This window comes from Caenorhabditis elegans, chromosome III (genome assembly GCF_000002985.6).
Source record: "Caenorhabditis elegans chromosome III".
In the NCBI taxonomy this organism is placed as follows: Eukaryota; Metazoa; Nematoda; class Chromadorea; order Rhabditida; family Rhabditidae; genus Caenorhabditis; species Caenorhabditis elegans.
In genome coordinates, this window is record NC_003281.10 from 5,810,837 (window position 1) to 5,833,752 (window position 22,916).

Here is a 22,916-nt window from a genome sequence, read left to right on the forward strand (position 1 = left end):
CCGATCAATGTGTTCATTTTTCGAAACGAGCGCCGGTTTTGAACTGTTATATATTTTGAAACGAAAGTTTGTTTATCAGGGTGGTGGCTTTGCTGTGTCCTCTACAGTTTTGAGCCCATCCTTTTCATCACTGATGTTGAGTAACATATGATTTTTGAGAGACGAATGTGCACTAATCACGTGAAGCTCTTATTCGACACGTCCCACAGCTGACCAAAATACACATTTACCTTAAATACTTTTTGATATCTTGAATTATGAAAAGTTTTATTTCTTGCCGAATCGCAAGATATATTTTATTATTTTTAAAAACTTGATTTTTTCAAATATACGCTGGAAGTATACATTTGCAAACACTGATCCCAATGTTAGTTAACAATTTTCTAATTATTATGTAGGAAACAGATATAAACTGCCAATGGTCTAGTTTTGCACCTCTCCACTTTGGCAGTCTTTTAAATTATCAATAAATTTTAAATTGGAAAACTTTATAAAAGTAAATTAGAAACATTTGTAGAGTATTTTGATAAAACTGAAAACATCCAGGATAGAAGCTGTCGAATTCCAGCCAGGTGTGTGATGCACCATGTGCAAAATTAATACTGCAGCACTCCTGTTTGGAAGCCAGACTAACAATTTATCTATTTTTTCTATTTTCCAAATTTTCTTACAAGTTACCTTGGAACATTTTCCAGATTAGATTTCACGTCACTCCCTAAAACTGTATTTTGACGTCATTTTTGTTTGAGTTCGGCCCCATGTTTCCGCCAATATGTTCTTCAACTCGCCTACTCCCTCTCAAACATTCTCGCATTACTAGAATTTCAAAGGATATCAGTGAAATTTTCATAATAATTAGTTTACAATTTCCCAAAAACATTTCTGAGAGTTATGGTTTCTAAATAGAATTTTACTCAATTTTACTTTTAATTGCTGTATCCCATGTCTCAATTTTCACAGCTCATACTTGAATGCTTTCAATTTTATCAAAAGTTGTCGAAAAAATGAGTTTCCTACTCTATGTTTTAATTTTTAATTTATTAATATCTTCAATATAAACCAAGATCCATTAAAATGAAAAGTATATTAATTCAAATTAGAAATACTTTTCAAAGTTTGAAAACTTGATGTTCCGTTTCCTTACAGTTTCAATAAGATACAGAAACTAAATTTTGAAAAGTCACAAGTTTCAAATTTCCACATTTCAACTTTTTAAAACAAGTCGACCCATGATTGGTCGTGGTAGTACATAAGATACTTATTTTGTTGATTTTTTGGTTTTCCTGTATATTCTAGACACAACCCGATGATAAGGGCAATTAACTCATTTATACTCGTTTTTATGGTATTATTGTGAAATTGTCGCCTTTTGAAATATTTTTCTTGTTTTCAGAGAACTTTTTCTGCATTGCAAGCATGTAATCATTGAAAACATATTGTTAGCTTCTTATTTTGCACAATATATTTAAAATCCACCAAAGTAACATGGTTTTAGAAGACGTTAAATGTCCAAAAACAAAATTGCTTAATGAGACTTCTTTTAAAAAATTTTTTAAGTAATTCAACATCGATTTCAAATTTCGAAAAAATGGCTGATTTAGAGGAATCCTCATTTTGACAACATTCGTGTACCAATCGGAATGCGATTTAAGAGCTTGTGTGACTCTATAGTTTGAGAGCATGTTCTACAATAGTTCTACTATGCCCAAGTATTGCCTTAACGTGATTAATTTCAAAACCCTACAGTACTCCTGACCTATCTTTTGGGTAATAACATTGGTCTAAACCAAACAGATCCCTTTTTAATGAAGATGAACTGTCGTTCCGTTGGGAAAAGATGAGTCAATTGATGGTACCTCTATGATATTTCTCATTTATCAGACCATTCTCCACCTCATCTCTTCCTCTTCAACACTCTTTTTCGACGCCTTCTTATTAAAAAGTTGATCAATCATTGTCCACCTCTTCTCGTATCATTCCGTCTTCTGTCACACACATACAAATACGCCTCTCACTTCTCTTGTTCTATTTGTTTTTGCGGGCAGATGATGATGAGTGAGTGATTTGATTGGTTGCCCCTTGTGTGTGGTGGGCTGCCTATCAAATAGTCATTCATCACACTTTTTTGCGCTGGCGTCGTTACCGCCGTCACAGAAATCCCCCGCCATTTTAATTGATAGAAGACAGATTTTTCAATAAAAAAGGAAGGGGAGAATGAGGAACAAAGTTTTTATTAATTCGAACGTTCATGAGAATCATGAGGCTTGAAAGATGGAAAGTATAGAAAAGGGCAAAATCTGAAAGTGTAGAAGATCAAGTGATATCTCTTATCATTATTAGAAGTGACATTGTTGGCATTGCAAACACATCATGTTTCACTATTCTACTTATGCTTTTTTTTTGATTATAAAGGGAGAATGCATTTTGTGAGTTTTTTAGAACCAAATTTCAAAAACTTTATATCTATCTTCTGGCTTTAATGGTCAAATTTTCTAAAATCTGAGGTGTTGCCTTCTTATCCTTCTTACAACGTCTTGAAATTTTTTAGAGGCACGTAGGTAGATTGTTTTGATGCACATGAAGTTCGCAATATATCTGAAAATCCCTGGTGCTTTGGTTTATAGTTAATCTTAATAATTTTTCCTATTCCGGTTCATCGTCAAAACCAGATGACAATGCAAAGATTTGTTTGAAAAAATTTCCAGAAACCCCGACAAAACCCTAATTACAATGCAAACCTAAACACCCTTCCTTCTAATTAGAACAATTAAAATTTGCAAAAACAAGATGCTGATGTCTTGTTCACGTGCTAGTCCTGTTGACCGCTGTAAATCTGCCATAACTCAATTGAAAGGTGAAGAAATTAGAGCGATAAGAAGACTAAAGTGCCCATTTTACGACCGTACGCTTTCTTTCTTCTTCTGATGAGATTGACACCATACCGTGAACGAAAGGTGACGATCAAAGGAAACTGATTATTTTGATTTCTGTTCAGAACTAATAAAAGTAATAAGTTTCCGAGTAAAATATTGTGCGGTACTTACATGCCAATATTTTAAATTTAAAGCGCCTAATTCGATGAGCAATAATATGTAATACGCCAACAAGAAAACTTCTTGTGAATTAAAAAAAAATTGTGAAATTAGGTGCCTCAAGTGAGTGTTACTGCTTTCTGAGTCACAGATATAATACATACCATACCTAGTTTGCACATCAATTCTGTTGGATTCAGAACCCAGCTAGAGGACATACACCGATTCTCAATGATTCCGTATTTAATTTTAAATTTGCGCGTTAAGTGTGGTGTGTCACACATTTGGTGCTTGCAACCTAAATACACTTGTCCATTTTTAAAAGTTAAATAGCAACTATCAGGTTTACAATACTATCTTTCACCGTCTGCGTCTCCATCTCCATGTTCTTCATATCAGTTCAAAAAATGATGTGCTCTTTGTAATGCTCCGACTCTTTTTCTTTTCTCCCTGTCCCGAATGATAAGTCAATTAATCGATACCCCCCCCCCCCCCTGATCATCACCTCATTTCCGTTTTTTGTTGTCCGTTTGTTAAGTTTCCGCTCATTCAGATTTTTGCAGTAGGTATGATATCATTTAAGTGTAGTTTAAACGTAAAACTGATTGGGATCAAAGCAAACATGCTCTCTCGCTAATAAGTTTGCAACATAGTGATCATCGTATATAGCGCATTTGTATTGCCGTTCTGCTGATCATGGTCTGAAGCAGCCAACATTGTGCGGCACCGCCTCCCTAATATGAAATTTTAGTGACACACGAAGTGCCCGCTGCTGCTTCAACACTTAAAGATATGTTCTATTGATGTGACATACGTGACCGTTGGCAGATAAGCAATAAACCAGGAAAATGTCTGAAAATTAGCTATTTCCCTTTCTTTCAACTTGTGCCACTCTCTCTCTCTCTCTCTCTCTCTCTCTCTCTCTCTCTCTCTCTCTCTCTATTTTTCTCCGATTCCATCCTCTCCTCCTCTTCCCATTCACCTGTTATGATCATTTATCGTCACTGGCGCCGAAGAGACGCAGAGTGATGGGTATGTGGAGGTAGAGAACACATATGGGCACATCCCCCTTACACAAATTAGGTGTGACGGCTTCGAATTAAATTGATCGATGAGCAGTCCGCACCGATGGGACAGTTCCCGGCATATTGAACAAAACAGTGTCTCAGGCTGGTTAAGACACAATTTTATGCTACACGGTGTTGTCACGTAGATTGCGGTTGGTAGAGTTTGCAGGGACGCAGAGAGGCTAGAGACTTTGGCTGTCTGCACTCTCTCCTCGCCTTCTCACCATGTGGCCGCGAGATATATTGATGGCCGAGTTTTCTCCATTCATAATGAAACAAGTCCCCCGGATGGCCAGAAATGGTTTTTATAACTTTGTTTGTGGGTGACCTAGTTCTCTCAATTGTTTCAGATAATTTAAACTATTTTGCAGAATGGACTGTTCACATTTCTCTATCATTTTATTTTTTGCTCGCTGAGCATTTCTGATCTTTTGATGATGTACTTTTTTACTTCCTTCGTCATTCCCACCCTGAACGATAAACTAATTTCCCTTTCGATTAATGCTTTTTCTTTTCCAAAATTGCACTTTTATCATTTTCAAAGAAGAAAAAGAGATGGCATGACAATTGTCAGATGATTCTGAGGTTCGACTTTATTAAAATTAGCAATGTTTTTTTTTTATGTTATGGAGAATTTTTTAAATAGTTCTCCACTGACTCACTGTTGAATAATTTTTACTTGTAGAATTGTTTCTGTGGGAGAAGCATTCAAAAATTAATCACATCTATTTTCAGAATTCCACTCCTTATTTTAGTTGTTTGTTGTTACATGTACTTATGTACTTAGTAATTGACACATTGCACAATTATTTAAATGCGTGGTAAAGTGCACAAAACAAAGAGTATAAGAATATAGTTTGGTTTTCATAGTTGGAATGCTGGACTGATTGCTGGAATGTTGGAATGTTTGTTGTGGTAGGTCGGTGTGTCTGCTGTAGTTAGGGAGTTTTCCCTAAATCCAAGTTTTCAAACACACTTCATCCTTTCCTTGAAAGCACAATTTAAAAAGAAATAAATCATATAATTGGAACATTTATTTTTAAATTGAGATCCCATTGCTGTTTGATTTGTCCCTTCTTTCTGATCTTCATCCTTAATCGTCTTCTTCCGTTGTCACCTCGAATCACAACTTCATTTATTCTTCATTATCTGATTATCACCAACCGTTCTAAGTAAGCACCTCCCATTTTCTCCATTCAGCTCTCCCGTATTCTCTGCTTCCCGTGACTCCGCCTCTTTTTTCAACTTTTTTGTGGGTTTGCTATCATTTTCTATCTCTCAATCTTTGTCACTTTGTTCTCGAAAAACGTCTGAATTGGTCGAATAATGTTTCATCCAGGTATGACATCTCAGCCGTCTACTTCTAACCAAATGTATTATGATCCTTTGTATGGAGCAGAGCAAATTGTACAGGTGAGCACTATATTGTAGGAGACAGTTCAAGAGAGAGCGCGAGAGAATGAGAGAATATGAACATTTTTGGGGAACACTTATCTATTATAGTAGTCTAGTAATTGCTTCTGATTCTTAAAATACAAATAAAACTGTCTTCGTGCTTTGCATTTAGAAACTGAAGTACAAAATTCAGACAATATTAATTTTAACTATTTCAGTGCAATCCAATGGATTACCACCAGGCAAATATTTTATGCGGAATGCAGTATTTCAACAACTCGCATAATCGATATCCGGTTGGTTCAGTGATATTTGAAAACTAATTCTCTCAAAAATAAAATGGACCTCATTTTACTATTTTTCTGCATATGTAACGAAAAAATCAATAAACTTATATCCCAGTGACCAAATCGATAAGCTTTTCAAAATTTATTAAATCAAAAAATTTCAGTTATTACCTCAAATGCCACCACAGTTCACAAATGATCATCCATATGATTTTCCGAACGTGCCGACAATAAGTACTCTTGACGAAGCGTCTTCTTTTAATGGATTTTTGATACCTTCTCAACCATCTTCATATAACAATAATAACATTTCTTGTGTATTTACGCCTACACCATGTACATCATCACAAGCTTCATCCCAACCTCCACCTACACCTACAGTCAATCCAACACCGATTCCACCGAATGCTGGAGCAGTTCTCACAACTGCAATGGATTCATGTCAGCAGATTTCACATGTTTTACAATGTTATCAGCAGGTAGAAGGGGTCTTTGAAAAATAGAAAAATTTTAAGTAAAAATATAATGTTTTAAAATACTTGTTTTCCTATTAAAATACATTTCAAGTTGTATGGATTTTAAGTTTTCAAAAAAAATTGCTGAGAAAGTTGCATATTCATATCTGCTTGGGATTTATGAAAATTTTCGAACCAAAAATTTAGATTAAACTGAAACTTCTCTACATTTGAAAATAACGTACTAGACTTGAAATTTTTATTTGATTTCCTCTGATGAAATCATTGAATAAAACTCTGAAAATTTCAGAGCTCCAGAATTTTTTCTTTCTTGTAAACTTTAACATAAAACTTTAGGAAAGAAAAAACTCTGGAATTTTTACAAAATAGTTCTGAAACTACTTTTCCACTTTTATTTTTCAGAACAATTTTGAAAAAGGTATTCCAAAACTTGTCAAGCAAAACAAAAGAAGTTTTAATAATTAAAAAAAACTCCAAACTACAAAACAAACATTGTGGGTACGGCAGGCGCCAAGATAGCTGTGGAATTTGAAAACTGGAGCATTGAAAGAGAATTAAACAATTTACACGTGTTTCAGGGTGGAGAGGACAGTGATTTTGTACGGAAAGCCATCGAATCTCTTGTCAAAAAATTGAAAGACAAACGAATTGAATTGGATGCATTGATTACAGCAGTTACTTCAAATGGAAAACAACCAACTGGATGTGTTACTATTCAGGTTTGAAATAATACAACCTTTTGCTTCTGTACAGTAACCTAAAATTTTTTATTTTATGCTTGGAATTTTCGAAAATTTCAAAATTCCAGATATAAATTTCAGCAGTTTATGGGTATTTCAAAGAGAAAAACATGTTGCTTGCCAACTTTCTAAAATAACCAACAAAATTTTCAAATTTTTTTTCGTGAATTTGAAGTAAAATAATAATGTCAAAGTTTTTTCCGGTTTGAACATTTTAAATGGATTTTTGTTAGTACTTCCGATTCTTCAATTTTAAATACAGTTATCATCTTTAAAAGTTTAGAGATCCTTGGATGGACGCCTTCAAGTTGCTGGACGGAAAGGTGTTCCACATGTAGTTTACGCAAGAATATGGAGATGGCCAAAAGTTAGCAAAAATGAACTTGTGGTACATGAAAATGTTTGAACTCGGAAATAAACTGAACTATTCCAGAAATTAGTTCAATGTCAAACTTCATCAGATCATCCTGATAATATTTGCATTAATCCTTATCACTACGAAAGAGTTGTCTCAAATCGGATAACAAGTGCAGATCAATCACTTCACGTGGAGAATTCACCTATGAAGAGCGAATATTTAGGAGATGCAGGAGTTATTGATAGCTGCAGTGATTGGCCGAACACACCTCCTGATAACAATTTTAATGGTAAGAGTTGAACTCCAAAACTGTAAGTAGAGGTGGCTGCTCTCTCTCTCTGACTTTTATGCCTGCCTACGTACCTTCTAATACTTATTTGTTTGATATGGATGTTTAGTGAAGATAAAGGGTAGATAGAGGCATTTCTCATCTGCCCAAGATGAGCATGAATATATTTAATACAAAATCAACACTGAGAATTTTAGAGACCGATTTTAAATGTGACCCAATTTTTTTCAGGAGGATTTGCACCAGATCAACCTCAGCTAGTCACACCGATTATTTCTGATATTCCGATAGATCTCAATCAAATATATGTTCCAACACCTCCACAATTACTTGATAATTGGTGTTCAATCATTTATTATGAACTGGATACACCCATTGGTGAAACCTTTAAGGTATGTTTTTCTATGAAATCTGATGACTATTCATTCATGGTGCAAATCGCCTAGAAATTTTTGTGAAAGAGCGTGATTCTATCAAAAATGTGCAATGGCGTTATTAAATAATTTTAATTTTCTAAATTTTAGGTCAGCGCCCGCGATCATGGAAAAGTAATAGTAGATGGTGGAATGGATCCACATGGAGAAAATGAAGGAAGGTTATGTCTTGGAGCACTTTCAAATGTTCATCGAACAGAAGCTAGTGAAAAAGCAAGGTAATTTTAATTCAGGATCATGAAGAAAAATATAACACTGTTTTGCAGAATCCATATTGGTCGTGGTGTTGAATTAACCGCTCACGCCGATGGCAACATCTCTATCACTTCAAATTGTAAAATTTTCGTCCGATCCGGGTACCTAGACTACACTCATGGATCCGAGTACAGTAGTAAAGCACATCGATTCACTCCGAATGAATCTTCATTTACAGTATGTTCCCATTCAGGGAGTTTTACAAATGATAGAATGTTACAGGTATTCGACATCAGATGGGCCTACATGCAGATGCTCCGACGTTCTCGATCAAGCAATGAAGCAGTACGAGCACAGGCGGCAGCTGTTGCTGGATATGCACCGGTTAGTAGTAATTTGCAAGCAAAAAAACGACTCGACGCACCATATGGTGCATCATATGATCAGTGTACTGATTTTCTGCACGGACCCAATGCCATAGTTCACTTAAAAATTATTAGTGAAACTGACTAAATTTGCGACCAGGGTGATGTATTATTTCTGAGAATCAAAGATTCAATTTACCCTGATGATGCTTCGGGCATCAGCTAGCTAATTGTACACTTTTAATTCACAGACTCAAAGCATCATATATCACGAACACGAACAAGCAAAGCCTGATACCCAAGTTTAAAAAATATTTAAAAATTCAGATGTCCGTGATGCCAGCGATAATGCCTGACAGTGGAGTTGACAGGATGCGTCGTGACTTCTGTACAATTGCGATTTCATTTGTAAAAGCTTGGGGTGATGTCTACCAGAGGAAAACTATTAAGGTATGTCGACTACTCTATAAGAACTAGTCACCAATGACTTTTTTCCAGGAAACCCCATGTTGGATTGAAGTAACTTTGCACCGTCCTCTACAAATACTGGACCAGCTTCTCAAAAATAGTTCTCAATTTGGAAGTTCCTAACACTTATTTTTTATTTTTCTTCAATAATGATATCTACCTGTATTTACGTACCCCAGCAGTTTCTCATATTCATGTGCGTTGTAAAATCTCCTTTTTTGAATTTTTTCACTTTGGAAATAAAGTTTTTAGCATAGTAAATACAACCACACTATGTAAAAATAGGTTGCAGGAAAAATCAAAGAAATTTTAAAAAAATGAGCGGTTGAGTTTTCTCTTTTGGTGGCCGCGTTGACGAAATGGAAGAATCAAACCATATGCACCATTGTCATCATATTTACTTACCCAGAGCCATTATGGTTGATTGAAAATTCATGGTTGAATTCTCACATATGGAATATCATTCCCACGAATTCCCACTAATTTCTTCAATGAAGTTCAAAATAAGAGTGCTCGACGGTCTCTCCCCTCTGTGCCAGTGACAAAAAAAGTGCCCCATTCCGGGAGAATTATGTCCCTTGAGAACCATTTTGCCAGGGGCCGTGAGTGTGTCGCCCCCTTTCTACTCTATCCTAGTGGCCCTTTGTCTGTGCGACACAAAATATTCCAAAAGTAACACTATCATTTTTATTGTCTTCTCCTACACTCATCCCCATTTCACTGAGCCATTCCTCTGAATGTTGCAGTTTTATGTGCAATTTTTTTCAGAAATCACAGAGTTTTTCTTTTTGCAAGACCTTCTTTTGTTTTTTTTTTTTGAGAAACTAAGAGTAAATTTTGGAGATCGAAAGTTCCTCACTTAGCTTGTCAAGTACTTTTTCTGCATACTTTTTTCTTGGAAAAATATGTTTATGTACTTGAATTTTGAACTAAAATGAGTTGATTTGTAGGCGCCACTTCTTCATTTGGCCAAGTTTCTATACTTGCCCAAAACTACATTAACCCAAAATTAATCAATCGGTGAAACCGATTTTCAAAAAAAAACTTTAAAAAAAAATTAAAATGTCAACTAATTTTTATTCTTTCGATGAATCTCACATCAAAGTAAAGTTTACAAAGATGGTCCAAATGTACCATAACATGCACAAGTTTTTCAACGGCTGACAGTTTACGGGTGTTTTATTCAAAATCTCAATCAAAAAATTAGATTTTCAATTCAATTTATCTTATTTCCAAAATCTACTAGCTTTTATTTATTTTTCCAAATTGACATCATTTACCCTTTTTCTCAAGGTTATGCTTGATTGAATTCTGAACCTCCATGCTTTTTATTATCTTCCACTTCATTTCTCTTCTTGAATCACTTTTTGCACAAAAAAATACTTAGTTTTTTTTATTATTTAGATCAAAAATTATTTTTTCGCCTAGAAAATATGGCATGACCTAGGAGCACTTTCGTGATATTATCAGACATTTTGCATACATGTTGCTATTTCATTCGGTCTAAAAATTTAAATTCTGATTTAATTCAATTTATATTTATGGTAGAAATTTCGTAATTTGATTCGAGGCCGCCGAAAAATATATGAAGAATAATTTTCCACCTTCTCTTCCATCTCAAAAAAACAAAGAATTCAGTTATAGTAGTCGGGTCGGTTGAGAACAAAAGGGGACCCCTAGTATTTTCATGTTCTACAATAAATCATATTGACCCTTTTCATGGCATCATTTGGAGATTAGAGGAGCCTTTTCTCTTTTTTGACTTTTCTTGCTCAATGAGCTCTTGAAGTAAACATTTATAAGAATCCATACTGAAATTGTTATTCCACACATACATACACCTTATATGGCTCATTTGACATTCCAAAAAACAGGATATTTTGCCTCTAGAAAAAAAGGGTCTTGGGATGTAAAACGTTCTGTGTCATTTTCAACTCAACTGCTCGTTTTCCACGTATTATTTATGGAATGAAAACGAGAAGAAAGCCTCTGGGAAATGCAAAAGGATATGACATGAAAATAGGTGGATTCGAGGGAAGAAGAACGTTTTTTACTTCGTAATTTTAAAAATATTTTTGAAAAACTTAAGATTCGTGGTCGGAAAATCTCTTGAATTTGATCACCCTTTTTTGCGCCGCGGCCGCAAACAGCGAAAGAAAACTCGGTCACCGTTAAAATCAAATCAGTGCATTTTTTTAAAGTGATCTAAATTTTGTCCCGTAGCCACGAAGAGAAAATTCGGCCTCTCTCAGAAACTGAATTATTGAAATTTCATGATAAACGTCTCCACAAAAAATTTAGCAAAATATTTGCCCATCAAACAATTTGAAACTTCCAAGGTCTTCAAAAGTAGATTGTAGTTTTTTGCACTTTTCGACTTCCATTTTCATTTTATTAACAAAAATTCAGAGAACAAACCTTATTGAATCTAGATTTGAAAAAAGCATTCTTTCCATCTGTCCCTTATAATCATGTTAAACCATTTGGGCATTCTGATCGACGAGCACAAAATTGAAAAGGTCATTTTTCTTTTAATAGTACATATTTTACAAATTTTGAAGTTGACAAATCTCCATAAAAATTCAAATAAAACCGAATTTTCTTTTGCTCCGTTTTCATTAAGAGTATATTTTGGCAAATTGGGAAAGGAGAGCTAAGTATATGAAGAAACAAAATTTTCCTACTGAACGGTTTTCCGAAATCCCTATCCCATTTCTTCAAGTTCAATCCAATATTATTCACCAGTCAATTCTGTTTCTGACATGAATTGGTATTGACTAAACTCTATCAGATGTCATATTCAGTTAGTTAATGTGCTCCAAGAACTATGAAGCTTATAAAAAATTAGAGTAGACGACTACTGTCTCCGCCTTCTCCTGCATCTTCTAACATCTGTTGAACATTCAACAAATTGCTGCTCTCCGTTTAGCTCATAAATATGTTTTCCCTTTTTTTCTGTTTCCAGACACATTCTAAATTCTCGAGAGCATATTTTATATCTTGTATCTTACACTCCTTTCCATCGTTTTTCACCCTTCCCACCTCATCACCTTCTTTTTTTTCCATCTTCGTCTTCTAGTTTTCACCTCTTTTTCTCATCAAAACAATCCAATTTTCGGAAGTCACTCCTTTTCCTTTCCCGCCCTTCTTTCTTTTTCTGGGCGGAGCTTTGTTTGTGTGTGCTCTTTCTGCCGGCTCCACCCATAAATGTTGATGCTCTCTGGGACTTTTATGCCCTCTGATTTCACGGATTTTTTATTGAACTTTTGGTTTAACATTTTCGATTATTCATTATTCAAATTTCAAAAAAAAATCCAAAAATCTCCAAACTTCGTTCGAAAGTTGACACACAACTAAACGTTCGAGGAACTTTTTCGATAGTTTTTTGTAGTGAAATTTGGTACATTTCTCCGAATTTCTAAGAAATACGATATTAGAATTCTAAAATCACAAGATTTTTTGTAAGTTTCATGTTTTTTCTCATCATTTTTCTGACGCTCTCTCAAAAAACTCTTTGTCATTTTTTAGCGATTTTCTATGCCTGGAATAAAGTGGCATATCGGACTGAACCGGACGTCCCGTTTTCCGGATTCTAATAATCCGGTGCCTACTTTTTCGGTGTTGCGATGGGGTTTCAATATTTTTAAACGAATTCCATGGTTTTTATTGTTGCTACACCTGGCCACCGTTTTTTTTTTTCAAAATTAGAAACATCTGGAACGTGAAATTAAAACCCGAAAAGGGACCTTTGAAAAACCAGACTTCCGGTTTGCCAGCCCTAGCCTGAAAAAATTCTGAAAATAAGTAACTTCTTTCCTAGCCATATCTTCCACAAACAATCGGTGGCCGAGCTTATTAAAAAAAATCAAATTTTCAAGTACGTTCCCTAAGTTTTCTTAAATGGCCGTTTTTGCAACTCTTAGGAATATTCAAAGTTTGATTCATAATTTCGAAAGCTAATCTACGTGTTTTCAGAGATCCCGTTGCCACGTGGCATTGCTCCATGTTGAGTGAATGCTCCGTAGCATCGTCCTTCTTGTGTTCTGCGTCACGGCATCGGCAGTCGCTTCTATTGTGACAGAAACATGTTATCCAGACACGTGAGTCAGTCGTTTTTTCCGCTTCTTACTTCTACTACTTTCATGAAGAAGAAAGGGGGAGAAATTGAATTAAGAAATCAGGACAAAAAATGGAATGAAAGTTTTAAGATCAAAATTTTTAGACTAGACAAAAAACTTAAAAGAAAAACCAAACATTCTTCTTGGGTGTCGTTTCCCTCACTTGTTCCACGGCTGACGTTTTAAGATTTCTGCAATTATGGCCTAAAAAATGAAAATTAGTTTTTTAATGTGTAATTCCACACTGAAGTAAATTTAGCTAGGCTTTTTTTTGTAGTCTTTTTTTTTAGTCTAAATTTTCCGTAATAATAATGACAATCCATGGCCGAGTTTTTTCAATTTCGACCTTGTTCTTTACTTCTTTTAAGCCCGCTTGTATAGATGTCCTAACTTCTTTCGAACTTCTAGGCATGACTAACACCAAAAAGCGTAACTTCAACATTTCAAAAATACGTACTCCATATACTCTACGGAACCACGACGCATCCTTCCGCCGTGTTTCTCCTAAATAATTGGAAATCTAATATTTTAGTCTTTGCAAGATGTACTCATTCTCTTTTGAAAGCTTCACTCTAATTTGCTTTGAATGGATAATTGATGACGTTTTGGGCAGTGGATCAGACCTTTTCAACTAAGTGGTGATGAGATCCACGTGGAAGTGACAAATGAGCAAATGATGATGATGCTCTTGTTATTTTCATCCGAAAAGAAAGAAAAACGATATATTATGCATTAAAATGGTGTGCTCTCGGAGCCCCCGTTGAGATGCTCTTCGCTTCACTGATGTTTTGATGAATGGACATTCGTAAACAAGAAGCATCTGTGAGATGAAAGTTTCTTGAAGCGAAACGAGCAAAATTTGCGACGAAACAATGATGGGGCGCCGGATGAAATTACAAGGGCATTACGCTTCATTACATTTTGTTTCCAAGATTTTTTTTTCGTTTGAAAAAATTGGGAAAAATGATTGGGATTTTGAAAGTCAGGCGTGGCATACAAATTTTAAGCTAGGCTACCACCCAATTTTCAAAATTTCAGATTATTTATGGCAAGTTTCAGAATGAGCTTTTAAAAGTTTAGAAGTCTAAGTTAGGAAAACTTTGCTCACCAATTTTTGCCTCCTGGTTACCGAAAACCTATAGAGAAACATTGTATTGCTGGTGTAGAAATTTTGTTCCCTACAATTTTAATCAATTTTTTTCCGAGTGTTCATTTCAAAACTTTTAAAGTTACCTATCGTTTCATAATTTTTCCAGAGGATAACGTTTTGAAGTTTCGAAGTTTTGAAAGAGTTTTCCAAAATTGACCGTAACTTGGGGCATCTCTAAAACCCTATACTCCTTAGATGCCTGAAATATTAATGGTGCTCCACTATTAGAAATCTCTACCGTATACCTTCCTCCAGTCATCCAATACTTCTCATCCATCCTCTGGTCTTTCTATAATTTTTCTGACGTTTTCCACTACTTTTTCGAAAATAAGGTTTTCTTGGTCCAAAGTGTTTCCTGATGGAAGTAGTAGTCCCCACCGCTCCAGTCATCGAAAACATTCGTACATAAAAAACATACGTTCGTTCCCCTACTCTACTTCTGTTCCTTTGGCTAAACAACTCAGATCAGAAAACAAAGTAATTTAGAGAAAAAGAGAACGGGTGTGACCTATGTTTACTACTTTCTACTTGTCCGGAAATTTGTTTCTGCCCCAGATTGCAAGAAAAACTTTAAATTTTCATTTGAACTGAACTTTTCAGGATATGCAGATTAGTCCTTTTATGACCTTCAAAATAAGCCCCATATCGACTATTCTAGAATCATTTTGAAATATCTCACACTTATCTAAAGATTCCAGAATTTAAAAATTAACCCTTTTTTAAATTTTCGAAATATTCTTACTAAGCTCCAGGAGTGTCGTTTTTTTCTTGATGAGCACAAAATATGCGTTTCCATAAATACATAGTTATAAATGTGTCAATTACACACATAAATCAGCCTGTCGATGCGTGTCTAAAAAGGCTAATACTTTTTCGCTTCTTTCCCCGGTGCAAAGCGACACGAAAGGGTTAGGCTTCTCGATTTTCCAATTAATTGGACGCCTGATGAAAGATGAGCAAGCAGCGGGGAGGTCGTGAAGACGTCCCGAGAAGAAGAAGAAGATTAAAGGAGTAAAGTGAAGAGGCATTCAGAAGAGCCAGCACATTTCACTTTCCCAGATTGGTAGAGAAAAAATCAAAGTGAAACGCAATTTCATTCCATCAACAAGAAGCCGAAATTATTGTTCGCGATTTGGAATAAAAGGTCAACGTCATGCGGTAAAAATAGCATTTCCGGGCTTAGAGGGAAACTGTGTACAGTGGACTTACAGTAACCTTTCTATACCTGTTTCACATGATGTCTATCTAATTTTGATCACCTTGAATTTGGAAAAAGCACACTAAAATTTCAGGATATCATCCGATAAGTGAACATTTACATGTTTGCAATAGTCACTATTTTATTTCTATGTTGAAGTTGTCTAGGTCTCGTCCTACAGTAACCCATTCAATACAGCAAACATTGTGTAGATTGAATGCAAAAACACCATGATAGGCAGGCATGTAGGCAGCTGGACACGAAACAGGCTGCAACGCCTGGGTTGCACCGTTTATTTTTTTTATGAATGTTTGTTTATGATTGAGCCATCTATCTTCCCGTCCACGTAGCAAAACTCATGCTCATTCTAATTATTAGCTTCTGGTAAATTTTTCATGTAGGCACAGAAGTGTCTTGAAGGTAATCTATGCCTATTTGTTGTAATTCTAAGTAGGCTGCCTGATAGCCAAACCGCTAGGAATATTTATGCCTCTTTCCAAAATCCAAGTCACCATCTGTTTTCCAGTTTGTTTGTTGATCGTTGCCACCTTCTTCCTTCACACATCTTCCTTCTTTCCGTCAACTTTTCCTCATATATATTTATGATTGGGTCACATTGTCCTGTAAATCAAATTTGCCCGGGCACAGCAGTAGTTTGGGTCGGTCCACTACCACCCCGAAAAGTGTCCAAAATTATTCAAATTCCCGGGCTCGCACCAATTTGGGACATATTCACTCTGTCTCTTCACATGTACACACAGATGACTTCGTTTCGTCCATTTCTTTGACGGAGGGGTCCGTCTACTCCGGAAGGCGCAAAAAATGGAGGGTAATTTGGGAAAAAACGGGTGGGAAGGAAGAGAAAGAGAGATCCTTTCCCCTTGAGGATCAACTGAAATGGATAAGAAAATAGAAGAAGAAGAAGAAGAGGAATTTCTTTCTTTTTTTCTTTTTTTTTGGGTGATGATGAGAAAGAAGAAAAATGGGGGCAAAAGATGTGAAGATGAATAATGTTCCTGGAGGTCGGGAATTTCCCTAAAAAATCATGATGGACTATTTGAACCTCTGAGGGAATTATAAGTCCTCCTGGAGCGAGGGGAGATTTGAAAGCTTTTATTACCCAGATTCATCGCAATTCATGAGAAATACGGTTCCCGGTCTCGGCACGAAATTTCTAAATATTTAAAAGGATTTAAAAAGAGTGTGCGCCTTCAAGGAGTACTGTAGTGTACTGTAGATAGCGAAAAGTGGGAACTACAGTGTCCAGTATTCCATAGATTAATTTTGGTTGTCTCGAGACCGTTTATTGTATTCTTGCGTAACAATTTGCACTTTGAAAAAATTTCTAGTAACTAAAAAGAGTAACTCCTATCGTATTTCTGTAGTCTTTAAGGATATAGGAACTGTGAGAATGGCTTTATAACTATTATTATTCACGGACAATTTTTATTCTAAATTTTCAATTTTTCAGATGCGCCGATCCTGAACTGGACACGTTCTTCTCATTTGGAACATGTTGTGATAACGAATGTTGCTATCGGTTACGATATTGGGTCTAGTGAGTTTTTAACTAATTCTAAAGTTCGATAAGAGGTACTTAATACGAAATTGTGTTACTTGGCATATTCTCAGTTTAATTTGAATTTAACTGCTCAAGAAAACTACAAAACGCAAGAACCATACATCATAACTAATAATGCATTTATCTCTGTCTTTGAAAAATAAATTAATGGGATGACGGAGAATCAGAGTTTATTTGGGCCCATAATGCTTCAGCGAGCATACTGGGCACATCGCGATCGAGGTTTCTGATGGATTCGTCCCAGATTAACAGTAAATCTACCGTAATCAATTTTTAAAGCTGCAGAGCTCTATTCGGAAACTCGAACAAAACAAAATTTAAAGATGCTCTAGATGCATACTTTTGGTCCCAAATATAAATTATAAAACTATTTCAGCCCAGCCAGCATCGCAGGAATCGGATTCGTAGCAGGTGCATTTTTTGCTCTCTGCTTCCAGTGTCGCTGAACTGCTTCTTCTTTCTCTTCTTCTCCTTATATCAACAGGTACTTCATTGCCATCCCCCTCTTTTTCATTCTCTTCTCTGATATTTCATATCATCGGATTGTAAATCTTTGGTTTTCATTGCATTTAATCGATTTATGTATTTTCATTTTTTTTTTATGAAAAAAGAATGTGGAACAAAAATAATATAAAAAGACGAAATAAAATATTTTGAGATTAATTAGCGAGAGAAAATTGGGACGGCTGTAAAAACGGAGAACTTATTACAATCTATTGCCTTTTCGTTTGGATGTATAAGGTGCAAGAGAAATGTACACAGGACTTGGAGAAGAGGTGCAATATGTGAGAGAAGAAAATGGGTGAAAAATGAATGAAAACAAAATAATAACAAGGATAAAAAAACGGTTTTTGTGGGAAGGGAAGACAATTGAAAGAGAACATACTTTTCAGACAAAAGATCGGATCACAGATTCAAAACGAGGAGGAAAGAATCTAAAATGATGTGATGTACAAACAAATGCACACACGCTAAAATCTACAGTTTCAATGATAAACTAATCTCATATACAAGGCAGCAAAATGAGAAGAACAAATATTTTAAAAATATTCAAAAAAAAAGAAAACAATCCCTGATTTTAGTAAATGAACGCGTTTCGAATTCTATCATTTCTATAATAATCACTAAACTTTTCTTGCTGGGGGAGGGAAAAACTGGGCAAAATATAAAAATTCTTGAGGTATTTTTGAACAGTGTGAGAAAGGAAAAAATAATGAAATATAGACCAGGGAGACACACGTGTAGAAAGGGAAGGGAAGGGAGTATCAGAAGCTCACGATGCTCATCGAAAGAGAGCCTAAAAAGACACGTAGTTGAGCTCCAGAACTTTTTTCTATTATCACATTTTTCAAAGAGGACGAAGAAGAAATTGGGGACTAATTATTCACGCACTACACAGTTTTTCAGATGAGGGGAGAGGAGAGAGAGGAAAATGGAAATTTTGAACCGTATTTCAAATGAGGATTGGACAGGTTTGAGTCTGATTACGACTAGGAATCGATTCGGAGGCAGGAGTCTCGTGGAAAATGGAATTCGGAAACGTGAAACAAGGAAAAAATCAGGAAAAAAAACTGATATGGATAGAAGGGCAAGCTGATGATAGGAGGAGGAGGCAAAACAATCATTTATAGAGGACAACAACAACTGAATCCATTCCACGAAGACTCGATTTTCTTTTTTGTACAGGTTTTGTGCAACTGAGCAATTCAATTCAGACGAGGCGGAGTTTAGAACGGATTTGACCTGAAAATTAGAAAACATTGATTGAGAAGAAAACAGTTTGTTTAAAAAAAACTGTCTTCTAATTTTTTTAAAGGTTTGCGTTTTTAAAGAGTACTGTAATTTTAAAATCATGTTTCAAATCATATTAATTGTGTTTTCATTGTCAAATTCGGGTATTTTTTTTAGATTGACAGGTATATATTTTTTTAATCAAAAAACGATGAAAAAATAGAGTACTCTTTAAAGACGCACATATTTTCGCATTTGACCAACATTTTTCGTGTCGAGACCGGTTACCGTAATTTTGGTGAAAAATCGTAAACTTTCGCGTTTGAGTAATACTTTTTGTAAAGTTATTACAAAAATTAAAACTTTCCGGAATTTTTTCACTTCCAACTTTATTTTATAATGTTTTTCATATTTTTTATTATTTTACAAAAATAAACATTGAATAACAAAACTTTTAGTGAGCAGGCACAAAAAAAGAAACTTAATGCACTCTACCTAACTTACAAGTTAAGATTATCGTAGAAGAAATCGTTGCCCACGTTGAAAGCGACGTCTAGACCACCGCTTGTCTGGTTTTGGTATTGATTCACTTGTTCTTCCTGTAGAAAATTATAAATTTAAAATTCAATTTGAAGTGCAATTTTCATAAATTTCCCTTTCTCAGCGAAAGAACTTACCCAAGCATTCAAATAGTCAGTAATTGACGAAAGACCGGGTCGTGATAATCTCTCATATACTGAATTTTGTAGATCATCATACAAATATGCATCCAAATCAATGACTGCTCGATCTACAGTCACATTTCCAGCTGGATAAGTGGTTGGAACAACGAGTCGAAGTGGTGGGAACTGTTGATTACGGATTTTACAGACGACAATGATATGATTGGCATCATGACGTTGATGGTTTGGATCAATCTCGAATCGAGCATCAAGGATTTGAAGTTCCTTTCTTGCTGTTTCATTGAGATTTGATCGTTGAACTGGTGGACCAGCCTGAATATTTATTGATTGAGATTATTGATTGGCTGTTGATTTTTTTTTTGTAAAAATAGATTTTTTGGTAATCTTGTTGGTTTTTTCGGACCAAAAAAAGAAAAAAAAACTGAATTGCGAAAATGTTGATTTTTAGTCGGGAGAAGAAAAAATACGAAAATGTTTTGTTTTTGGTCTAAAATGTTTTTGGTGTCCCTGTTTGAGATCAGAGGTTTTTCGTTTTTCGATTTTTTTTTTCGTGTTTTCGGCGACACAATTATTTTTCACTTTTTTCAAAAATCATTTGAGGATACTTTGTGTGTTTTTTTTTTTTGAAAGCTGAGAAACTCAATTTTTAATATAAAACTTACATTCATCGAATTCTGCCCGACGTGCAATGTTGGCTGAAGTGCATCAATCGGCGTTGGGTTTGGAAGGAAATCATCATAGTTCAGATCATCAAGTCCTGACATTCCACCCATTGATCCAGGTGTTCCCATTTTTTGATTCGGTGTACCCATTGGATTCATTGAAGGGGCTCCAGAACTTGGACCTGACATACTTGATCCACTCATCGAATTACGATCTCTTCCAATTGGTCCAGGACCATTTGGCATTCTCATATTGTTTCTCATCGCTGCAGGATTCGGGTATGGAGCATGACGATGATTGTTGACTGGTGATGTCATCGGATCGTGTCCCATATCTCCACGATACATTCCATGAACTGGACCACCTCCACCCTGCATCATCATATGATCCTGTGGCATCATTCGTTGCTGCTGTTGGTGTTGCTGTTGATGCCACATTGGTGGTTGATGCATTTGCATATGTGGTGGTGGAGGTCCCATATACTGCTGATGTCCATAACCTGGATGTCCTCCGTAGGGATTTGGCACCTGACCATTACCCAACATAGCATGTTCACCGTTCATCATCGGATCGTTCATTCCCATATGATTCTGATTCTGTGACATTGGAGCAATATTCAAGAAGTCTTGCTTTCTGGCAATCCACATCTCCAAATGGTTCAAGTATTCAAGGCTAACCACACGTTTTCCTTCGAGCACACTGAGCATAACCTCAAGCTTGTGAGCAGCTTCATGGTTACCCTCATGTCTGCATTGCCTTGCTCGTGTTCTCAAACTGTCGCAGCTTCCACGCATATTTCTCAATTTCGCAGAATACACGGTTTGATCCTCGGAACTCATCATTCCCTGGTTTGGAACCATTCCGGGTCGTTGCTGTTGCTGCTGTTGTTGTTGTTGTTGCTGTTGTTGGGCAGCTGCACGTTGAGCAGCAACATTTCGATCTCCAGGTGGGCCCATCTGATTGTGATGTCCTGGATATTGTTGAGGCTGATTGATAAGTGATTCAAGAACTGATGAAGGACCGGTTGGAGTGGCTCCTTGACCGTTCATTGGTCTTCCAGGATATCCATGTGGTTGTTGTGGTGGCATTGCACCCCATTGTGGTTGTTGTTGATACATATGTGCTGAAGGATCCCAAGGACGAGCTTGATCCATCTGAAAAAAAAATTAATCAAAAATTGAAAAATTAGCAGATTAAAAAAAAATACATTTGAAAAATAAACTCACATCCTTTTTAATCTGCTGATTGTACGGATTTCCACCCATTGGAGCACCACTACCAGGTGGTCCATTCATCATACCGTAACCACCGTATCCATTCGGTGGTCCACCCATATTTGGAGCACCCATTTGCGGTGGTGGCTGACCCATTGCTGGTCCACCATTCATCTGGCTGCTTCCATTTGGGAATGGAACATTTGGTGCCGGCGTCGGACCTCCACCGGGTGCCTGTGATCCTGGAGTGATCTGTCCACCTGGACGAATACTTGTATCTGGTGATGGAAATGAAGCAACCGCGGCGGCAACAGCAGCAGTGGCAGAAGCTGATGGAGCAGGCAATCCTCCTGGCGGATTTGGTGCTGATGGAGTTGTTGATGCCTGTGTTGTTGCTACGGTAACAGGTGGATTTCTTGCCTGAGCTGATGTTGGTTGTGGATCTGGAGGCACAGGAGCTCGATATCCGGGTGTTCCGCCAGCCGGAGTGTTTCCTAATAGAGCTAATTGAAATTTTAGATTTTCGTTGCCACAAAAAACTACAAAAAGTTACCTGCTGTCGTACACGGCGGACTATGAAACTGTGATGGTTGTAACACGGAAGGCACTGCCGCTGATTTACTATTACAATTGATAGCATTAATCACTTTTGCGATCGTCCTCATATATTCGTCCTTCGACATACACTTTGCGAACACATATTCTTCGACCTGCCTCGCGTCACCGGGTACTGGTAAATTTGGGGCATTCTGCCGGTTTCTCGCCAACTCAGGCTCACTGAAAATTGGAAAATTTTTATATTTCGGGATTTTTTTTTCATTTTTAAAAAGAGTACAGCCTGGATACATTTGTGACATCAGCTCCTATGGTTTATAATTTACAAATACTTGGGAATTTATCAAAATTTTGAATGGAAATTTTTGGAAATTTTCAACAAAAAAAAAATTTTTTAAAATGTTTTCTCGGTTATCAAAAAAATATTCCTTTAAAAAAAGCTTACAGTCTCTGAATAACATGCTCTCGAAATTTCGGCGAAGGCCAATCCTCTTCGCTCATCTTTCTACTCTGCTCTTGTTTTTGAAATGTTGCTTTTGCAAGCGATTCAACAACCGTCGACGTCAACGTGGCGGCGGCTTTCTGAGCGTCTTGATTCACACACAATTATCGACAAGAAGGAAAATGAAGAACAAATCAAAACGACGAACGCGGCAAACGAAAAATAACGACGATTCCTGCAAAAGAAATAGAATAATGGATGGTTGAAAGTGGGGAAAAATTGTCACTTTTTGTATTATGGTGCATCGATCTATTGTGATTCAACTTTCAATTCACAAAAGATCAGGATGGAAATATCAAAAAGTTCCCCATTTTCTCACCTCTTGTTCTCGTCAATAGTCGACGAGCCGGCAAAATTTTCGGATCGCCGACGGCAAAATCACTTTTTGATTCGTTCCCCGGTTTGACCTGAAAT

General features: G+C 36.2%; 5 protein-coding genes and 4 non-coding genes across 11 annotated transcripts; 6 read left to right on the top strand and 3 right to left on the bottom strand.

Annotated features, from left to right (window-relative positions):
• The first annotated feature begins 2,005 nt into the window (after positions 1-2,005).
• R12B2.12 lies at positions 2,006-2,131 on the top strand. Its single transcript, NR_052335.1, has one exon. It is a non-coding gene; the product is annotated as an Unclassified non-coding RNA R12B2.12 (non-coding RNA).
• Positions 2,132-3,683: 1,552 nt separating this feature from the next.
• On the top strand, positions 3,684-3,833 carry R12B2.9. The gene has a single exon (NR_052336.1). It is a non-coding gene; the product is annotated as an Unclassified non-coding RNA R12B2.9 (non-coding RNA).
• A 90-nt stretch (positions 3,834-3,923) lies between these two features.
• R12B2.10 lies at positions 3,924-3,983 on the top strand. Its single transcript, NR_052337.1, has one exon. It is a non-coding gene; the product is annotated as an Unclassified non-coding RNA R12B2.10 (non-coding RNA).
• A 225-nt stretch (positions 3,984-4,208) lies between these two features.
• Positions 4,209-4,677, top strand: R12B2.7 (Ovule protein; the record flags this gene model as incomplete). The annotated part of the gene is made up of 2 exons (NM_171133.5): positions 4,209-4,418; positions 4,471-4,677. The coding sequence occupies exons 1-2, from the start codon at positions 4,398-4,400 to the stop codon at positions 4,675-4,677; spliced, it is 228 nt and encodes a 75-aa protein (NP_741150.2). The 5' UTR covers positions 4,209-4,397.
• A 718-nt stretch (positions 4,678-5,395) lies between these two features.
• sma-4 lies at positions 5,396-9,361 on the top strand (the record flags this gene model as incomplete). Of its 2 annotated transcripts, NM_001047399.6 has the most annotated exons (12): positions 5,396-5,512; positions 5,713-5,790; positions 5,946-6,260; positions 6,836-6,976; positions 7,281-7,385; positions 7,431-7,644; positions 7,876-8,036; positions 8,169-8,296; positions 8,345-8,510; positions 8,556-8,657; positions 8,966-9,088; positions 9,137-9,361. In NM_001047399.6, 12 exons carry the CDS (start codon positions 5,441-5,443, stop codon positions 9,227-9,229), a joined length of 1,698 nt encoding a protein of 565 aa, NP_001040864.1. The 2 variants fall into 2 exon arrangements, with proteins under 2 accessions (NP_001040864.1, NP_001040865.1); NM_001047400.4 differs by lacking the exons at positions 5,396-5,512; positions 5,713-5,790; positions 5,946-6,260; ... (2 more) ...; positions 7,431-7,644; positions 7,876-8,036 and having other exon boundaries at positions 8,211-8,296; positions 9,137-9,229.
• Positions 9,362-12,187: 2,826 nt separating this feature from the next.
• R12B2.11 lies at positions 12,188-12,335 on the bottom strand. Its single transcript, NR_052338.1, has one exon. It is a non-coding gene; the product is annotated as an Unclassified non-coding RNA R12B2.11 (non-coding RNA).
• A 744-nt stretch (positions 12,336-13,079) lies between these two features.
• On the top strand, positions 13,080-17,815 carry R12B2.8 (ORF6). Its single transcript, NM_001038280.5, has 3 exons — positions 13,080-13,206; positions 17,044-17,130; positions 17,531-17,815. Exons 1-3 carry the CDS (start codon positions 13,121-13,123, stop codon positions 17,598-17,600), a joined length of 243 nt encoding a protein of 80 aa, NP_001033369.1. The 5' UTR covers positions 13,080-13,120; the 3' UTR covers positions 17,601-17,815.
• On the bottom strand, positions 17,721-22,909 carry mdt-15 (Mediator of RNA polymerase II transcription subunit 15). Of its 2 annotated transcripts, NM_171134.9 has the most exons (8): positions 22,822-22,909; positions 22,446-22,677; positions 21,999-22,222; positions 21,458-21,939; positions 20,231-21,385; positions 19,563-19,880; positions 19,381-19,484; positions 17,721-18,897 (listed from the first exon to the last, which is right to left on the bottom strand). In NM_171134.9, exons 2-7 carry the CDS (start codon positions 22,499-22,501, stop codon positions 19,386-19,388), a joined length of 2,334 nt encoding a protein of 777 aa, NP_741151.1. In that variant the 5' UTR covers positions 22,502-22,677; positions 22,822-22,909; the 3' UTR covers positions 17,721-18,897; positions 19,381-19,385. The 2 variants fall into 2 exon arrangements, with proteins under 2 accessions (NP_741151.1, NP_001380037.1); NM_001392110.2 differs by lacking the exon at positions 17,721-18,897 and having other exon boundaries at positions 19,289-19,484; positions 21,458-21,948.
• Positions 22,548-22,640, bottom strand: R12B2.13 (uncharacterized protein; the record flags this gene model as incomplete). The annotated part of the gene is made up of 1 exon (NM_001379730.1): positions 22,548-22,640. One exon carries the CDS (start codon positions 22,638-22,640, stop codon positions 22,548-22,550), a length of 93 nt encoding a protein of 30 aa, NP_001368691.1.
• Positions 22,910-22,916: the final 7 nt, after the last annotated feature.